The sequence below is a fragment of the Leopardus geoffroyi genome, chromosome B3, assembly GCF_018350155.1.
Source record: "Leopardus geoffroyi isolate Oge1 chromosome B3, O.geoffroyi_Oge1_pat1.0, whole genome shotgun sequence".
Lineage (NCBI taxonomy): Eukaryota > Metazoa > Chordata > Mammalia > Carnivora > Felidae > Leopardus > Leopardus geoffroyi.
Genome location: NC_059337.1, coordinates 119,921,510 through 119,938,576, shown reverse-complemented (window position 1 = coordinate 119,938,576; position 17,067 = coordinate 119,921,510). Strand labels below are relative to the sequence as shown.

The window sequence follows — 17,067 nt, the reverse complement described above, 5'->3', positions numbered from 1 at the left end:
CAACCAAGTAGAAAGAAATCGTTCTTTTCTCATATATAGGTCTATTCCCTCTGACTTGTAACCTTGCAACACTATATTTATTCATATACATGTTTCTCTTTTCCCCTATAATACCAGTGTCTTGCTGGCAGGACCATACCTTATTAAGCACCTAGTATAACCTTAATAAATATTTGTTGTGTAGATCAACATAAAATAACAAGCATCAAATTATGTGTGCAATCATCTGATTTATAAAAAGATGCAACAAAATTCAAAATGATACAAAATGTCAATTTCAAAACAACATCAAAAGTGAGTGTATTCAGCCATACTCAGCTCATAACAGAGCAAATGGGTAAGAAGGAGAATAATTCCTGTTACAGCATATTGCTACATGAACTGGCAACAGAAAAAGTTGGTAAAGGAAGGCAGAGGAACTCTATCTTTAGAGTGTTAGAATTAGAACCGAGGGGCTCCATAATCATCTGGCATCCGCTCAATGTTGTACCTGATCAGGACAAAAAAATTAACACTGGTAAGAAAGGTGGGTCCAGAACCCACCTAAAAACCCACCCTTTACTGACTACAACACTGTCATCTTCCCACTATGAATCCTTTTTGTCAGTGGGAACATTTCAAAGGGGTATCATAATAAATGACTTACAGCAAAATGCTGACTTTAACATATTATCTTTATTCTTCAAAGTCAGGAAGTTAACAAGTGAGGGAACCAGGCACTGAGTCCAGGTAAGCCCAATTCCTCAGCCCATTCTTCCCACTATGTTGTACTCACTCTTCCCACGTTGAAAAGCATTGACATGGGAACATCCAAGCAGGATAAAGACCAGTTTTTGTTTTTTCTGATAAGCTTTTAGTTTCCCAGAAAAAGCGCTAATCACAACTATTAGGCTTTCAAAAAAAAAGGCACGTCTATTTCTTCTACTAGTCTTATTGTAACAATGTGAATGTCTCATTCCTAAATCCTAGCTTTATCTTTTGCCCTCGTTCTTGTTACTTCATCTCGTTTCTTCAACTATAACTACGTAAGCATTTGATACGACAATCACTTTCCAATCTTCCTACAACCTGACCTCATTTTCAACTGATATCCACTATATACTTTTAATCACTTCACCAAGAGACAGTCTCACCTATGGTTAGAAATGTACATGATGGGAACTCCAGGGATCTTCCGGATCCTTCGTTTAAGGTCCCGGTCAACTGTGGCCACGATGTAACACTTGTGCTGTAATAAGAGACACCCATTGAGAATTCACACATTGAGTCTATTACTTTGTGATGCTGGATAATGGTACACTGGCTAATCTGGAGAATTACTCATATTCACAGTAAAGAGCAAAGAAAAGGTGATAACAATTTGTTGAGTAGCTACTATAATCTAGGAGCTCTTTCTTACAAAACATATAATAATAAGTTACCTGGGGATAATGTAGCTCTAAGAATCTTGAGGGGAAGAAGATAGAAAAACTATTCAAAAGCTGCAAACTGGTTTTTGTCTCACAAGTGGAAGACATTTAGGGCACATTTAAGACAGACAATTTCTTGTTTGGGAAACACCCCAAGAGACTCTATGCAAAGGCAAGTAAATGTGTTAGATTAGAGGGCATAGCTTTCGCCTTTCCTGGAATCTCTGGGATTGGGCCTACTCTGAGACCTCGTAGTGGTGGAGGTAGGCTACTTCCTAGCCATGAAGCTATAACAGGGTCTTCAGGACGAGTTTGAACCTAGCAGCTCTGAAAGCAACAACATTTAGCTGCCAGTTGTATCATATTTTACTTCTGTCATACCCAAATCTCTCATTACGTTTTGAGAAGAGTTGTAGCCTGGTGTCAGTTGTGCTGTGGGAGATTAAGGCAAATGCTGTCTCTACCCATGGGATGGAGTCGCTAAAGGGATGGAAGTGTGGTCACTAGATGAAGATGATTATCTTCAGCAAAGAGGGGCTCTAGAAAGGACAATCAATAGCAGAAGTTTTTGTGGTGCCGACAAGGAGGCCAGAACGGAAGACTCAAAAATCTAGTTATTCCAGGGTCCTTGTAAGACAGCACCCTGGCAGACTCAGATGTAACTGAAAAACATTCATGGTTAGGTACAGTGGAAAGGAATAAAATTCCCGCATGGGGAATAATGGAAATGGATTATGTTTGATTCACAGGGAGGTGAAACCTGATATCATATGTACACTCATTCCCTTACAGCATTTTATGGAGACAACTTGTGGAATAAAGAATCAGTAAGTGCCCCAAATTACACACCCAATAAACATAGGTGCTGAGATTTGAAACCCATGTGTCTCCTCCCCAAGCCTGCGATTTTTCCATTACAGTTACAGTATACATTTCCAACTCACTTCCTTAAGTAAATGAGGACATCCATGCTTCCTATGAAGGGAAACACAAAGTAAATATTTAAATGATGATACCTGAGTTACTCTCTGTACTAAGCAGTCATCTGCATAGGTTCCTTTGTGTGTGCATGGTAATCGTTCAAATCTTGGATCCTTGGCAATCCTAAAAGGTTACAAAACTGGATTAACAAAAATACTCAGGCAATTGGATAACTTTCTAAGTCTTGATCTGTGAAATAAGAGTGACTTGATCCATGTGGCGATTTTAAGGCCCCCCTCTCCTCTTTCAGCTTATCTTCTAATTGGAAAGACAACAGAAAGAGAAGGGAATTAAAACTTACTGCCAGCTGGTGCACCTTAGGTCATGTAATCTTCACAAGACTCTGAATTATTATATTTCCATTTGACAAATGAGGAAGCCGATTGAGAAAGATTAATTTGTTCAAAGTATACAACTGGGAGAAGCCAGGATTCAAAATCAAACAAATTTAACCTAACCATTTCCTTTTTAGAAGTTGTCTTCCACAAATGTGCAATAATATAGGCACAAGAATGGTCACTACAGCACATTTTAAATAGTGAAAAACTGGAAATAATCTGAATATCCATCAGCAAGGGAAAAAGTTAAATACGTTGTGTTGCCCCATCCTGTCTAAAAAAAAAAAAAAGGAGGTAGAGCTGTCTGTACTGATATGGCAGGACTTGTTGAATTAACAATCTCAAAAAAATTCAAATTGCTGAATAAACAAAACAGGTCATGGAACAATATACCCGTATGATTCAATTAAGAAAATATAACTCGGGGCGCCTGGGTGGCTCAGTCGGTTGAGCGTCCGACTTCAGCTCAGGTCACGATCTCACGGTTCGTGGGTTCGAGCCCCGCGTCGGGCTCTGGGCTGATGGCTCAGAGCCTGGAGCCTGCTTCCGATTCTGTGTCTCCCTCTCTCTCTGCCCCTCCCCCATTCATGCTCTGTCTCTCTCTGTCTCAAAAATAAGTAAACATTAAAAAAAAAATTAAAAAAAAAAAAGAAAATATAACTCTGTTTCACTGTCTTTCTCTACATTTGCATTGTCTTAGAAAAAAAGTCTGGAAAAACATACACTATCTACTAACCCATCTCAGTTGTCACTCTTAGGGTAGAAAAACGGACAAAGTGTGAATATACAGGGGGACTTTTACCTTTTATTGTATGTATATGTTTATCTCATTTGCCATGAATAAATCAAACATGTTACTTTCCTACAAATTTAAAAAAGAAAAATCCCAAGTCTGTGATTCTGAGAGTCATGTTCTTCCTATTATGTAATAATGACGTGTCACAAGCTGAATAAAAATACAAGGCAGCATATGGGTACCAAGTGCAAGAAAAATACTCCATGTTGCAGTAGGTCGGAGCTAAGTCACTGTGGATTTGGTATACTTTGAAAAAAAATTACATGGAGATTAAACAAAATGAAGACAAAAGAACATTCCAAGCAAAGTGAAGGCAGGCACATTCCGAACAGGGCACCAACCATCTATAAAATGGCTCAGTGGTGTTCAGGGAAAAGTGAGCCCATGTTTCTGGTGAGAAGAGCGTTTATGCAGAGGAGAGGAAAACAGGAATGGGAAGACAGAACTTCTTGCAGTGACACTGCCAAACTGCTCTCCAAAGTGACTGTCCACTTTACATCCTTATGAGAATCCTCACTGCCCCCAGTCTTAACTATCCGTGGCATCGTTAAGCAGACTTCATTTCTTGCCAATCAGCTGGGTATGAAATGATATCTCCTTGCGAATAAGGATTTTGCCCTTGTCTTATGGATTTGTGGTTTTTTATAAATTTTGAAAATAAGCCCTTTGTTGATTATATGCGTTACTGATATCTTCTCACTATCTGTGGCTTGTCGTTTCACTTTGTTTATGCTGTTTTTTTGTTAACCGGTAGTATTCAATCTCAATATAGTCAGATTAATTCGTTTTCCATTATGGTTTGGACAGAAATTCCTGCCCACACTGAAATCACTAAGATGTTCTCTAGATTTTCCATAAAAATCTAGACACTTAATCTACCTGGAATTGATTTTTGTGAAAGAGGTGAGATAAGAACCCAGTTTTCTTTCTTTCCACAGGAATAATCAATATTTTAATAGTTTATCACTTGCCCATTCATCTAAAACACTACCACTCTTATACATTAGGTTCCTGTTTTTCTTTGCCTTTAAAAAAGTTAGCTTTATTAGGTATAAGTGAAATATAATAAAATTCACTGACTATACATGTAAAATTTGATTAGTTTTGACAAATTGATATATTCACATCACAATCTCCACACCTGAGATACAGAACATTTCCATCACTACAAAAAGTTCCCTGTGTCCCTTTGCAGATGCACTTTTCTCGCGCTCAGCTTCAGGTACTGGTCTATGTTCCATTAGTATAGTTTTGCCTTTCCTGGAACTTCATTATAAATGGAATCATACTTCTGGATTGACGGGAATGTTCTATTTCATGACTATGATGGTGGTTCCATAACTGTACACATTTGCCAAGCCCATCACATTATACAATTAAACTTGGTGAATTTTATAGTATCTAATTTACACCTCTAAAAGGTCACACACACACACACACACACACACACACACACACACACACTCATTCATTCATTCACTCACACATACACACACACACACACAAATTCACTGGTATATCTTGGACCCTGAATGAGTCTTTCACCCAGGCATGATTTTGCAATATTGATTTGCAATATTGATCATTTGGAAAATAGCGATTCAGTGAATCACACAAATCTTCCAAATACTGACACATATAGTTATACAGTATCAAAAAAAGCACACCCAACACCTTCACTGGTCTCAACAGAAAGGTCTTGAGTATTGGGAATGTGATAAGCTCATGGTTTTCCAAAACTCTAATTTTCACTTGGAAGCCTGAACTTTCTCATTATGATACAGTAGGCTGTTTTCCTTGAAGTGACAGATTCACTGCATTAATTTTCGAGAAACTATCTGCTAAACACTGAAGTCTGAAAAACCAGTGTTTGTCAGTTATTCTTCACGTAAAAATGACACTCTATGAAAAAGCAGCTGGTCTGGCTCACAATTCCAACAAGCACACAAGAGCTGCTCATTGAGACAAGCTTCAATCTTTGGTAAGCAGCCGAAGTGCTCGAGGCATACTTGCTGCTTCATCACAAGGAATACCGACATGTACCCTAGGGGCGAGATGTAACAAAATCAACAGATTTTAATACTTCATCAAGGATATTCTTTAAAAAAAATTTTTTTTTAAATGTTTACTTATCTTTGAGAGAGACAGAGAGAGGGAGAGAGAGAGGGAGGCAGGAGGGAGAGAGACTGCACATACGAGCAGGGGAGGGGGCAGAGAGAGGGAGACACAGGATCTGATGCAGGCTCCAGGCTCCGTGCTGACAGGAGAGAGCCCGATGTAGGGCTTGAACTCACGAACCGTGACATCATGACCTGAGCCAAAGTCAGACGCATAACTGACTAAGCCACCCAGGCAGCCCTCATCAAGGATATTCTTAAGTGACTATGGGTTTTTGGTTTTTTTAGTAACCTCTACATCCAACTTACAACCCTGAGATCAAGAGCTGCATACTCTACCAACTGAGCCAGCCAGGTGACCCCGGGTTTTTGTTTTTAAATGTCATGAGTGACACTGAAGAATAACACAAAGACTACTAACATTATTTTGGTCCATTGCCTTGATTGGCACTAAGGCACCAGCATTTCTGCCATCAGTACAAATGTCAGCACAGTGACAAAGAAAATGTCTTCCTACTATTGTGAAAATAGTATTGTTAACTCCTTGCAAAGGTCTCTGGGACTCCTAGGGGTCCAGGGACCATACTCTGGGAACCACTACGTTTAACTCAAGTGTAGTTTCTAAAGTAAGCTCAAAACCTAGAATGTGAATACTTTATGTGTGAGGCTCTTTTTTTTTTTTTTTTTTTTTTTTTTGAGAGGGAGAGGGAGAGAGAGAGAGAGAGAAAATATGAGCGAGGGAGGGGCAGAGAGAGAGGGAGGCACAGAATCTGAAGCAGTCTCCAAGCTCTGAGCTGTCAGCATAGAGCCCAACGTGGGGCTCGAACTCACGAACCACGAGATCATGACCTGAGCCGAAGTCAGACACTTAACCAACTGAGCCACCACTTTACGTATGAGATTCTAAAAGAGATATTTAGATAACAAACTAATAAAAAGACACTTTCTAATCGAAAATCTAGAGGAACTTAAAAAGAGGCCCACAAGACTACTATGACTAAATAACTTCATTCAAAAAGCTTCAGCTTAAAAATCTCTAGCTTTCCACGTTTGCTTTCTTGATCATAAATAGTTAACTAGTTTTGTGTGATTTTTATTTAAACTAATTATCCAACAAATCTTTGGACAGCAAACAGATGGGGGATGGTTAAAAGAATCTTCAGTATAACAAAATGTAGACCAGCTCCTTCCTACCTTAGAGCCACTCGATACTTTTGCCCCAACTTCTCAATTTCAGCCATTACACAGTCAGTTATACAAGGGATACCTGCCAGGGGAAAAAATATACAGATTAATAACAGAACTTGTAAAGAAACTGGTTTCACTTTCCCTGAATTACATCCCATTATAAGTCTTTAAAAGACCCATAAGGCTTCTGAAATCACAGCAGAATAAGCATACTGAAATGAACAATAAGAACCAGAGGTAAATAAAATCTCTACTGATAAAGAAACTAGAAAACTGTCCCAGCCCCACACCACTTAAAGTGTCATAAATGTATCTGGGAGAGAAATTAAGTTGAATTCCCGTCATTCTTTCTATATTCAAATAAATTGTAGATGGGAAAAAATTTAAATGTGAGCCAAAAGAAACCATGAAATTAATCAGAAAATGTACATTTGATCATATCAAAATAGAAAACTTCTGTTTGACAGCTGTCAGTCCTATTAAAATAAAAACAAACTAGGAAAAGTATTTCTACACATTTGTCAAAGGGCTACTTTCCTTAATATACAGAGACCTTATAATGATAGCTTAAGTTATGTGCTGATTCCCAGACACTGTGCCAAGCACTTCACAAGGATTATCTCATTTAATGTTCAGAATAATACCTATCAGGTAGCATTATTATTATTACCATCCCCACTTTATAGATAAGGAACCTAAGGCACAAAGAAGTAAGCAGAAGCAAATGGTGAAGCCAAGATTTGAACGGAGACTGTCAGGCTATCAACTGGATTCTTAACTACCATGCTACATTTCAGTTTATACACTTCGGGTCATAGAGGAAGAAATACAATGGTCGGCGAGCATAAAGGTGCTCAATCTCACTCCTAATTAAAGAGATATAAATTGAAACAAGATTTCACTTTCTTCCTATTAGAGTGGCAAAGACTAAACAAGGAAAATACCCAATACTGAGGAGACAAGTATTCTCACACTAAGTTCGTAGGTATAAAAATATGTATTACCCTTTTAGGGCAATTTTGCAACACCTATTAAAAAATATATACATACCCCTTGATACTGCAAAACAGCTTCTAGAAATGTATCCTAGGGGGCGCATGAGTCGCTCCGTAGGTTAAGTGCCTGACTCTTGATATGGGCTCAGGTCATGAGTTGGAGTCCCAAGTAGGACCCAGTGCTGACGGCGTGGAGCCTGCTTGGGATTCTCTCTCTACCCCTCGCCCCTTCTCTCTCTCCTCCCAAAATAAATATTTTTCAAAAATTACTCCACCCTAACAGAGATATATTCACACTGATATTCTCTACAGCGTTATTTATAATAATGTAAAAACTGCAAGTAATCCAAATATCTAATAGGATATTGGCTTTTGAAAATTATATAAACAATACTCTGTAAGCTTAAAAAAGAATGAGGTCCTAGTGGATACGTACCGATACAGCAAAGGGTTCAAGATATATGTGTTCAATGTAAAAAGTAAAAGGCGAAAGATTTATTCGATCTGAAAAGAAACCAGAGTATTGTTCAATGTAAAAAGTAAGAAGAAATGGATGAATAAGATGTGATCTAGGGGCTCCTGGGTAGCTCAGTTGGTTGAGCGTCTGACTTTGGCTCAGGTCGTGATCTCGCAGTCTGTGAGTTTGAGCCCCATGTCAGGCTCTGGGCTGACAGCTCACAGCCTGAAGCCTGCTTTGGATACTGCGTCTCCTTCTGTCTCTGCCCCTCCCCTGCTCATGCTCTGTCTCCCTCTCTCTCTCAAAACATAAATAAACATTAAAAAAAATAAAAAAAATTCTTAAAAAAAATGTCATATAGCTATACAATAGAATATTATTTGATAATGAAAAAAAAGAGGCTTTAACAGGGATGAGACTTGAAAACATGCTAAATGGAAGAGGACCAAATATTGTATGATCTCATTTTAATGAAACGTCCCAAATAGGCAAATCTATACAGACAGGATGCAAATTAGTGGTTAACTAGGGGAGGGAGATTTGAAAGGTTGCGGATGATGGCTAAGGGGTTCAGAGTTTCTTTTTGGGTAACACAATGTTCTAAAATTGAATACAGTAAAAGCCATTGAATCATACGCTTTAAGTTGTATGTGAAATATATTTCAAAGCTGTTAAAAAAGGCACAAATATAAATAGTAAATAATCTATGATCCATTTTCAAAAATAAACAAAAATTACCTATAGTTCAGAGACTATATATGAGTTTTTAAAAACTGCCCCTCTCCGCCAGGGTGGCTCAGTTGGTTGAGCGTCCGACTTTGGCTCAGGTCATGATCTCACCGTTCGTGAGTTTGAGCCCCGTGTCGGGCTCTGAGCTGACAGCTCGGAGCCTGGAGCCTCCTTCGGATTCTGTGTCTCCCTTTCTCTCTGCCCCTCCCCCGTTCACACTCTGTCTCTCTCTGTCTCTTAAAAAACTGAATAAAAATTAAAAAAAAATTTTTTTTAAAACTGCCCCTCTCTGAGAAAAGGCATTAGAGGAAGCTTTAATTTTTTTATGCTAGATTTTTTTTTTATAAGTACAGAGATATTTTTGGATGTGTACACAGTTAGGAAATTTTCAAGTAAAGTACCATGTCCAGAAGAAAATCAGTAAAATGGAGATCTGAAATCAGTAAGATCAGACAGTCATGGATTCAGAGAGTAATACGCACCCTGAGAGGATCAATTTCAGAGCCATACAGCAGTGAAACAAGCAAGGGCTTGCTTCCGGAGCAGGAAAGTAGGCCCAGGAAGATGACTATCAAGAAAGGGAAGGTAACAGGGAAGAGGACTCACGGACAGAAAAGAAAGCTGATGGAAAGCTAACTTATCCCCCTCATTGGAACATCAGGCAGAAAAGGGACCAGGAGCTATGGAAAGGTCAAAGGGGCATCTTCAAGGGAGGAAGAAAATAAAAGTCTTCCTTCAGGTATAAAGACAAATGAGGAACAATTAAGTAGCCAGAGCTTTAAAAACAGTTACAGAATCTCCTAGGTAACTGAATTTGTACTGTTCTTGAATATTTCTTCAAACTTTGCTTTGGGGTATTATGTTACACAGAAGACTGGAACACAGACATCCATATGAAAAAATTGCTGTCCCCCGATGCTTTCCCACCCCACCAATTCTAATCCTCACAGACCACTATTTTACTTCATTTGCTGTTTTTCTCATTTGGTGGTTACCTTCATATCTTGATATAATAAAAATATGCAGTCACTTTTATGTTTATTAATTTTAGGGCATTTGAAGAATGCATCTTACATCACATTCCTTACCTCATCTTCCCAACTTATTATTTTTAATAAATCTGTAAACAAAATTTACATTACTATAAGTCTACAACTATTATTCATTATATAGCATCTTTTAAAAATTAAAGAAGGAGGTGAAAATTTTTTCCTTTGATTTATTCTTACGGCAAAGCATAAGCCTAATATTCATTTGCACCTTTAACTAGATGACTGGAAAATATATAAACATAAACCCACCACAAAACGCAACAGATCTCACTATTAGGAAGTTATTCCCTTGTACACATGGCTTAGACTTTCTTCTTACTACTCACGGTGGCGAAGGAAGATCACTTGAAGGAGGGGACACCTAAACACAAGGGAAATCTACTAATGGTAAACTGCATACCGAGGTGTAAATAACCTATTCCAGTCCTTTGTGGTACAAATAAATGCCCAAATGAATAAACCAGCATCACTTCTAGTTCTGTGATCATAAATGGCAAAATACCTTATTTAGCTTTTTCACACTAGAGTGGAATGGAGCATGTTTCCTCCTTAATGTAAAATAATGTAATAAATTTTCATTTAGCCAAAATTTTAAAACGAACTCTAAAACAAAAAATTCCCATCCTATGTTCAAAATTGATGTCCACAACAGTGGTCAAAGCAGGCTAAGTGTTTTCTGAATTGTGAAAGTTTAATTGTTCCCAGTCAAATCTGCATTGTATTTCAATTACTGAAAATGGTCATTGCTATGGTGAGCGATGGCTAGAAATCCAATTAACTAGGACCCCATTCCCTTCATGTATTTGGGTAAATATAATTATTCTCTAAAACATCAGAGAAAGGCAAATGTACGATACTCACACTTGGCATACAGACAGTCCATCATTGATTGTACTAAGTCAAGTTTGGCTTTAATGGAAAAGTTGATAAAGTTGGTATCAACCAGGATGTGGTAAGGTGGGCCCAGCTGTGTGTTATATTGGAAGAATAAGCAGGAAGGATGTTGGGGGCTGAGGGAAGAACACACAAAACACAAAATAATGTCTACATTGATATTTTGATATTAACAATGCAAATGTAGTCTCTGCCTCAAACAGTTTGCTATAGATTAAGCTCCTTTTTCCTTATTCATTGGAAATAAATCCTAATAAATCCTGTGATGATATATCCATTGCCAATCTAGGGCAAAATCAGAAAATAAGGAAAATATGATGAAGTTTCATCAAGTGTATTTATTTAAAAGGAATGACTTTATTCTGAAATTCTGTCCTTACTATTTTTGGTGATACATTCTTTCATCAAAACGCTGGTGTGTTAGACAACAACAATTGTTTCTTTTCAAAGATCTTGGGGAAGAAAAAATTAATAATTCTAGATCTAATCCCCGAGATTTTAGAGGAAATTTATTGCTCCATGAAATTGGAATTGATACATGTTCACCAACCACTGGAATTGATACATGTTCAGCAACATGACTTTCATTTGCACAGTTGTGCCAGATTTACAAATGACTGAGCAAATCAGCTCAGGGAAAGCCTGGATTTCTAACAGTTCTATGGTTCTAAAATGTCTCTTCTAAAGGAAAATTTGAAATTTTTGATTACTTACACTTCTCTTTCCTTGAGTGCACTGGGATCTTTCTTTTCTTTCTTTTTAGGTTTCAATCTATCCTTCTCTTTACTGGAAGAAAGAGAGCAAATTAAGTGCAAGAGAGAAGAAAAAAATCATAGCAGTTATAACCTCATGCAAAATTTAAAGTTTCTGAGGTGTTGTTTTTGTTTTGTTTCGTTTTGGTCTACAGAGGAAATTCTGCTTTGTAACTTAAAAAAAATTTTTTTTAACATATATTCATATTTGAGAGAGACAGAGCATAAACGGGGGAGGGGCAGAGAGAGAGAGAGAGCGAGAGAGAGAGCAACACAGAATCTGAAGCAGGCTCCAGGCTCTGAGTTGTCAGCACAGAGCTCAAGGCAGGGCTTAAATCCACGAACCATGAAATCATGACCTGAGCCAAAGTTGGATGCTTAACTGACTGAGCCACTGAGGTGCCCCTGCGACGTCTTTATGTTTATATCAACATAAACTTTCTAAGCACAAATAACTGTGTGGGAAATAGGCTGGAAGTAACATAATCAGTTAAACACTATGAAATTTAAAAATCTCTAGCCAATAATCTATAAAAATTGTCAATGAGTAAATAGACATTATACTATTATCTATTATTTCTTTGTCAGAAGCTCTTCATATCAAGGATCAAAACCTACTTCAGTGCAGTGGAGAAAGCCTGACATTTATCTTCTGAAGACTCAAATGCTCCAAAAATAGGAGGAAAAAGGTTCCTCCATATGCCTCTTATAAAAGGCTAAAATGTAAAAAAAATACATACATAAAATTTACCCCTTAACTGCAAATAAAATATTATCAATGAGGCAAATTCCCTAAAAATTACGTAATAAATACAAACCAAAGGCTGAGAATACAATTTTCTTAAATGTTTATTTTGAAAGAGAGAGAGTGCGAGCAGGGAAGGAGCAGAGAGAGGGAGAGAGAGAATCCCAAGCAGTTTCTGCAATGTCAGCACAGAGCCCGACATGGGACTTGATCCCATGGACTGTGAGATCATGACCTGAACCCAAATCCAGAGTCGGACTCTTAACCAACTAAGCCACCCAGGCACCCCAGAGAATACAGTTTAATAACTCTGAAAGCTATTCCTTTGTTCAAATGCTATTAAACACGATGAAGACCAGTCTTTCTTTTCTTTCTTTCCTTTCCCTTCCTTCCTTTCTTTCTAGTAAGCTCTAGGCCCAATGTGGGAGTGGAACTCATGACCCGGAGACCAAGAGTCCCATGCTCTACTGCTTACTGAGCCAGACAGGCACCCCAAGACCAGTCTTTATTGAATAACTTTGTCTATTCTTCACTGAAGCAGGGAAGCTTACAATAGGGAACATGATTCCACTCTCCCTCAGTGGTGTGGATTCTGCTACGATTTATAAAACGGAGAAGTCTAGGTGTTTTCCTACTCTTTCTTTCAGAACTATTTAAGTGGCAGGTGCTGGGGACACAAGATAAACATGGTCTCTGACCTCACTATCTTTCAACCATTTTAACAAACATTCCCCCCACCCCTGGGAGGAATGTAGGAGTGTAATGGCAAAAACATAAAAAGATAATCCTACCAAGCTTTCAGGAGGCTTAAATGTGATATGGCAGATGAAGTATACAAAAACAGTGGAACAGCGAACACTTCAGAAATGTTTAGTTCCCATCCCCTTCCCCAGTGTAATCGCTCAGGATCTAAATGGCTGTTACACACTTTCCTAGTATCCTATGCTATGTACATCCAAGACACAATACTTTGAAACGTAAGCACAAAATAACAACAAAAACTTTTACTACTTATCCCCTCCTAACTCTGCTATCTTTGGATATAGATTGATTCCAGATACTCACAGCCTCTGATCTCGGAGACTAAGCATTCGCTTCATGGTCGCATACTTTCTTGCTTTCTTTTGCTTCCCCTTGAAATAGAAATTTTACAGTTAAAAGAGCTGGAAATACATTGCATCTTCTTGAGTTTTTGCTCGTCTTTTTCCATCCCTTTCCCTTCTTCCCTCAAACACCCAGCACCTCTTATCCTCTGTGCCCCACCTGGCCCTCTCCCCACTCGCTAGAGCACAACAGGCACCGCTCAGAGCAGTTTAAGAACTAGTCAGAACGAAAATAATTAAGGGTAATGCGGAGGAAATCTAGCTAACTGCTGACTGGCTCTATCTCCACCCAAGATGTGGTCTGACAAAGTCTCTTCCCGGACCCTCCTCGCACCATGTTCACGCCGCACTCTTGTTTCTTCCGGAATCACCAACGGCGCGACATTTTTGCGTCATCCAAATACTGGTTCCGGCAAAGGCTAGCCCGGAAGCGGAAGTCGCTTTGGGAAACGGAAAAGCCTGGAGCCGGTTCCCAGCCTGAGCGGTGATCTGTACTGGGGTCTCTCGGGGGAGGATCTTGGGCCGGTTTTGCGCCGGGTGCTGCCGCCGCCTCCCGGAGCAGCCGAGCTGGGACTCCGCCGCGCTGCTGGGGTACGTTCTCTCCTCCACCACTCTAGCCCGGCGCAGTGCCCGAGGACCTGCCGGCACTAGAGTTCCAGAGAGGCAGGACTCGGGTAGGGGGCACGGAATTCTGGGTTTCCCAGTAGTTTGGAATACATTCTCCTCATCCCTCAGCGCTGGGGTGTCAGGTCTCTACGTTGCAACTGGGAGGCTGTCGTACCTACCTGGTTCTCCTAGCTGACATGGTGCTTCGTGCAGTTAGGTGGACGATTCTCCAGATTCTCTCGAGTAAATACCGTGTATTCGTTTCGGTGCAGAGGGGGATGAATCATCGTTTGAGGGCCTTTTTTAGACTCTCTCCAGAAAATTGGAGCATAAGCTTGCATATGTTACTAGTTACCAAGCCAGGAAAATGGTGGGAGAATAATTGCCATTTATTGGGAGGATTTGGTGCGTCACCCTTACTGGAAAAGGGAGAGGTTTTGAGAATAAGAAGGGAAAGAGAACTTCGATTTTTTTGAGTAGCTGCTGTGCACTTTGGTGATTTTTAACCTTTTGGAGATCACGTACCCCCTTGAAGCTTTGTGGAAGGCCAGGGACAATTCTTTTAAAACAATGGGTACACATACATTTGTCTCACAGTCGGTGAGACTCAGAGATTCCGAAGCCCATCTGTGGACATTCTAGGGTCTGTGAACTTAAGGTTAAGAACCCCTATCTTGTATACCGTACGTGGCACTTTAGTTATGTTACCTTCTTTGACCTTCACGATAACTTGAGTACCCTCCTTTTACATGTGGGGAAGCCGAGGCTCAAACTGTATTCAGAGGTTTGTTCGAGTTTGATTTAATTCCAAAGCCTGTGCTTTTCTTATTGCACAAAGCTGTCCTTGCATTTGAAATCCAAAAAGGTTATTAGGTTAAAAAAAAAAAAAAAGCTGGCCTTTGCATAGCTCTTAGTATGAAACATAGTGTATTGGTTAACATGAACTTTGGAGTCTAATGGAGCTGGCTCTAAATCCTCGCTCTGCTTCTTACTAGCTGTATGGCATTATCTGTACCTCAGTTTCTTCATCTATAAAGTGGAGATAATCTCAGTCGAACCTGTCTTATAGGAATGTTGTCAGAGCTAAATGAATAAAAATATGAAGTCCCTAGAACAATACCCACCACAAATAAACACTGTTATTTTCATTGTGCATCTTCCAACATGTGGTGGTATTTGAATTTTATGCCAGTTGTATTTTAATACAATTTGGATAACAATGGGTACACATACCCATTGTTTTGGACCTGAAATGTGTTGATATCCACAAGAACCTTATAAAGTTTTCAGTTCTTGGAAAGTTCAACCGTAGGGCGATTTCTCGTGTTGATTTGTGTATAGGCACAGTTTTCTTCCTTCTTCTCCTTTTTCTTTTGGGCTTGCAGGCATTTAATCGCTTTGTAGTTCACATACCTGACTTTGTAGGCTCCAAATTTTTTATGTTGAAACAGTTTTATCATTGAACCATCTACAGATACTGTATGTGCCTCCTGCTTTACCCCATCTGCGATCACTAAAAGTCCCTAATCTCTTTGAGACAGCTTGTCTGCAAGCTGTCATTCGTGGGTAGAACTGAGAGCTACCACTTTTTGAATGCATTAGAACCTCTTGGTGCTTAGGCAATAACCTTTTTAAGCAAACACGATCAGTTTATTTTAAACATTTGGAATCTGATCAGTATTATAGATCGGTTCAGAGGGAAAATTGCAAATAATTAAATAGTAATTTGCAGAAGAACTGACAGAACACTCTCCTGGTAATGTGTACGATGAATATTGGAATCCATGAACAATAACAATTTTTTTAAAAAGCAGTTTGTAATAGCTGTTCTGAGAATTTTGTGGTTTCCTTGTTTGTTAATACTTGAGAGGGAGCTATGTTAGTGAAGGAACACCACAGGGAATGAGAGCATACTTAGAAAAATGTTTTTGTTGAATTGTAATTTTATCGCATTCTGGGATTCTTATAGCCTAAGGTTAAAGTACCGAGATGCTCTATAGCATGTTTTGATGGTGATGGGAGTGGGGAGATGGTGTTGCTTTGTGTTGGGTGGGAGCAGAAAGTAATTGCTTTTGATTACATACTTGTGAGAAAAAGAAATGGTTTTAGTCCTTCTCAGCAGTCAAGAGGGTTGTTTTGTACTTTTCTGCAATCTTGAAAGAATTTTTTAAGGCATTCAACCCACAGTTTTGAACACATAATTGGGCTTGGAATTCATTCCATTCACTAATTGGTCTAACTTACTAATTTAATAACAAATTTCTTTATAAAATTATGGATAATGAAAGATTCCTTTAAAACGCTTGTATTTCAATGTTAGAAAGTTAAAGGTAGATTCACTTTTGTGGCCATCAAGGGAAAAAAATAACGCACAGATATTTTCTTCATTTTCAAGTTACAGTTTTTACAGTTATTTTTATGTCTCATGTGATACTGAGTTCTTTCCCCCAGCATTACTTGTTATTAATTATTTTTCTGTTTACTTGGCCGCCTCCTAAAAATATCGCATGTTGTACAGCATCTTCTGCCCCTAAGATACCGATACTGAATTGGGATTGCAAAGATACCTCAGAGGTCCGCTGTATGTTCATTCATTCAGAAGGCACTTAACAAGGGCCTGTTCTGCCCTAGGCAGTGTGCTGGGTACTCTTCAAGAGCTCAGGCCTGTGTTGGAGATAGACTTGTGAACAGATCAATTATGGTAGGTGGTTCAACAGAGGTATGTAAATTGAACTATTTTATAAGAATTATTCTGCCTGTTCATTTTTATGGAAGTGGTCCAGGTTGGAGTGCCGTTGTGTAATATATATTACACATACCGTTTTAATATTACAACGTACCCTATAACAAATCAGACTTTTCAGTCTGGGTTCATCAGAATGGGTTCTAGTGTATCATTTTACTT

At 38.9% G+C, this 17,067-nt stretch overlaps 2 protein-coding genes across 10 annotated transcripts in view; one reads left to right on the top strand and one right to left on the bottom strand.

Annotated features, from left to right (window-relative positions):
- Positions 1-210: 210 nt before the first annotated feature.
- FCF1 (FCF1 rRNA-processing protein) lies at positions 211-13,955 on the bottom strand. Of its 3 annotated transcripts, none has more exons than XM_045448246.1 (8): positions 13,891-13,955; positions 13,519-13,586; positions 11,671-11,742; positions 10,924-11,072; positions 6,836-6,908; positions 2,426-2,513; positions 1,134-1,228; positions 211-490 (listed from the first exon to the last, which is right to left on the bottom strand). In XM_045448246.1, the coding sequence occupies exons 1-8, from the start codon at positions 13,891-13,893 to the stop codon at positions 442-444; spliced, it is 597 nt and encodes a 198-aa protein (XP_045304202.1). In that variant the 5' UTR covers positions 13,894-13,955; the 3' UTR covers positions 211-441. The 3 variants fall into 3 exon arrangements, with proteins under 3 accessions (XP_045304202.1, XP_045304203.1, XP_045304204.1); XM_045448247.1 differs by lacking the exon at positions 13,891-13,955 and adding an exon at positions 13,824-13,855; XM_045448248.1 differs by lacking the exon at positions 13,891-13,955 and adding an exon at positions 13,717-13,801.
- A 27-nt stretch (positions 13,956-13,982) lies between these two features.
- Positions 13,983-17,067, top strand: part of AREL1 (apoptosis resistant E3 ubiquitin protein ligase 1) — a 48,800-nt gene continuing 45,715 nt past the window's right edge. The window contains exons 1-2 of one of the 7 annotated variants that reach the window (XM_045448241.1): positions 14,021-14,147; positions 16,798-16,863. The gene's annotated coding sequence lies outside the window, so the exon portion shown is untranslated. Of the gene's footprint in view, positions 14,148-16,793; positions 16,882-17,067 lie in introns of all 7 variants that reach the window. The other 6 variants (XM_045448242.1, XM_045448239.1, XM_045448240.1 and 3 more) reach the window with 6 other exon arrangements.

Bases quoted from the DNA above. Each gene is read 5' to 3' on its own strand.
- FCF1 (XM_045448246.1), bottom strand. The intron at 11,743-13,518 runs GTGAGTATCTGG...TCTTTCTTCCAG, and splicing joins AGTCTCCGAGATCAGAGGCT to TAAAGAGAAGGATAGATTGA. The intron at 1,229-2,425 runs GTATCATCATTT...CTCTTATTACAG, and splicing joins TAGTACAGAGAGTAACTCAG to CACAAGTGTTACATCGTGGC.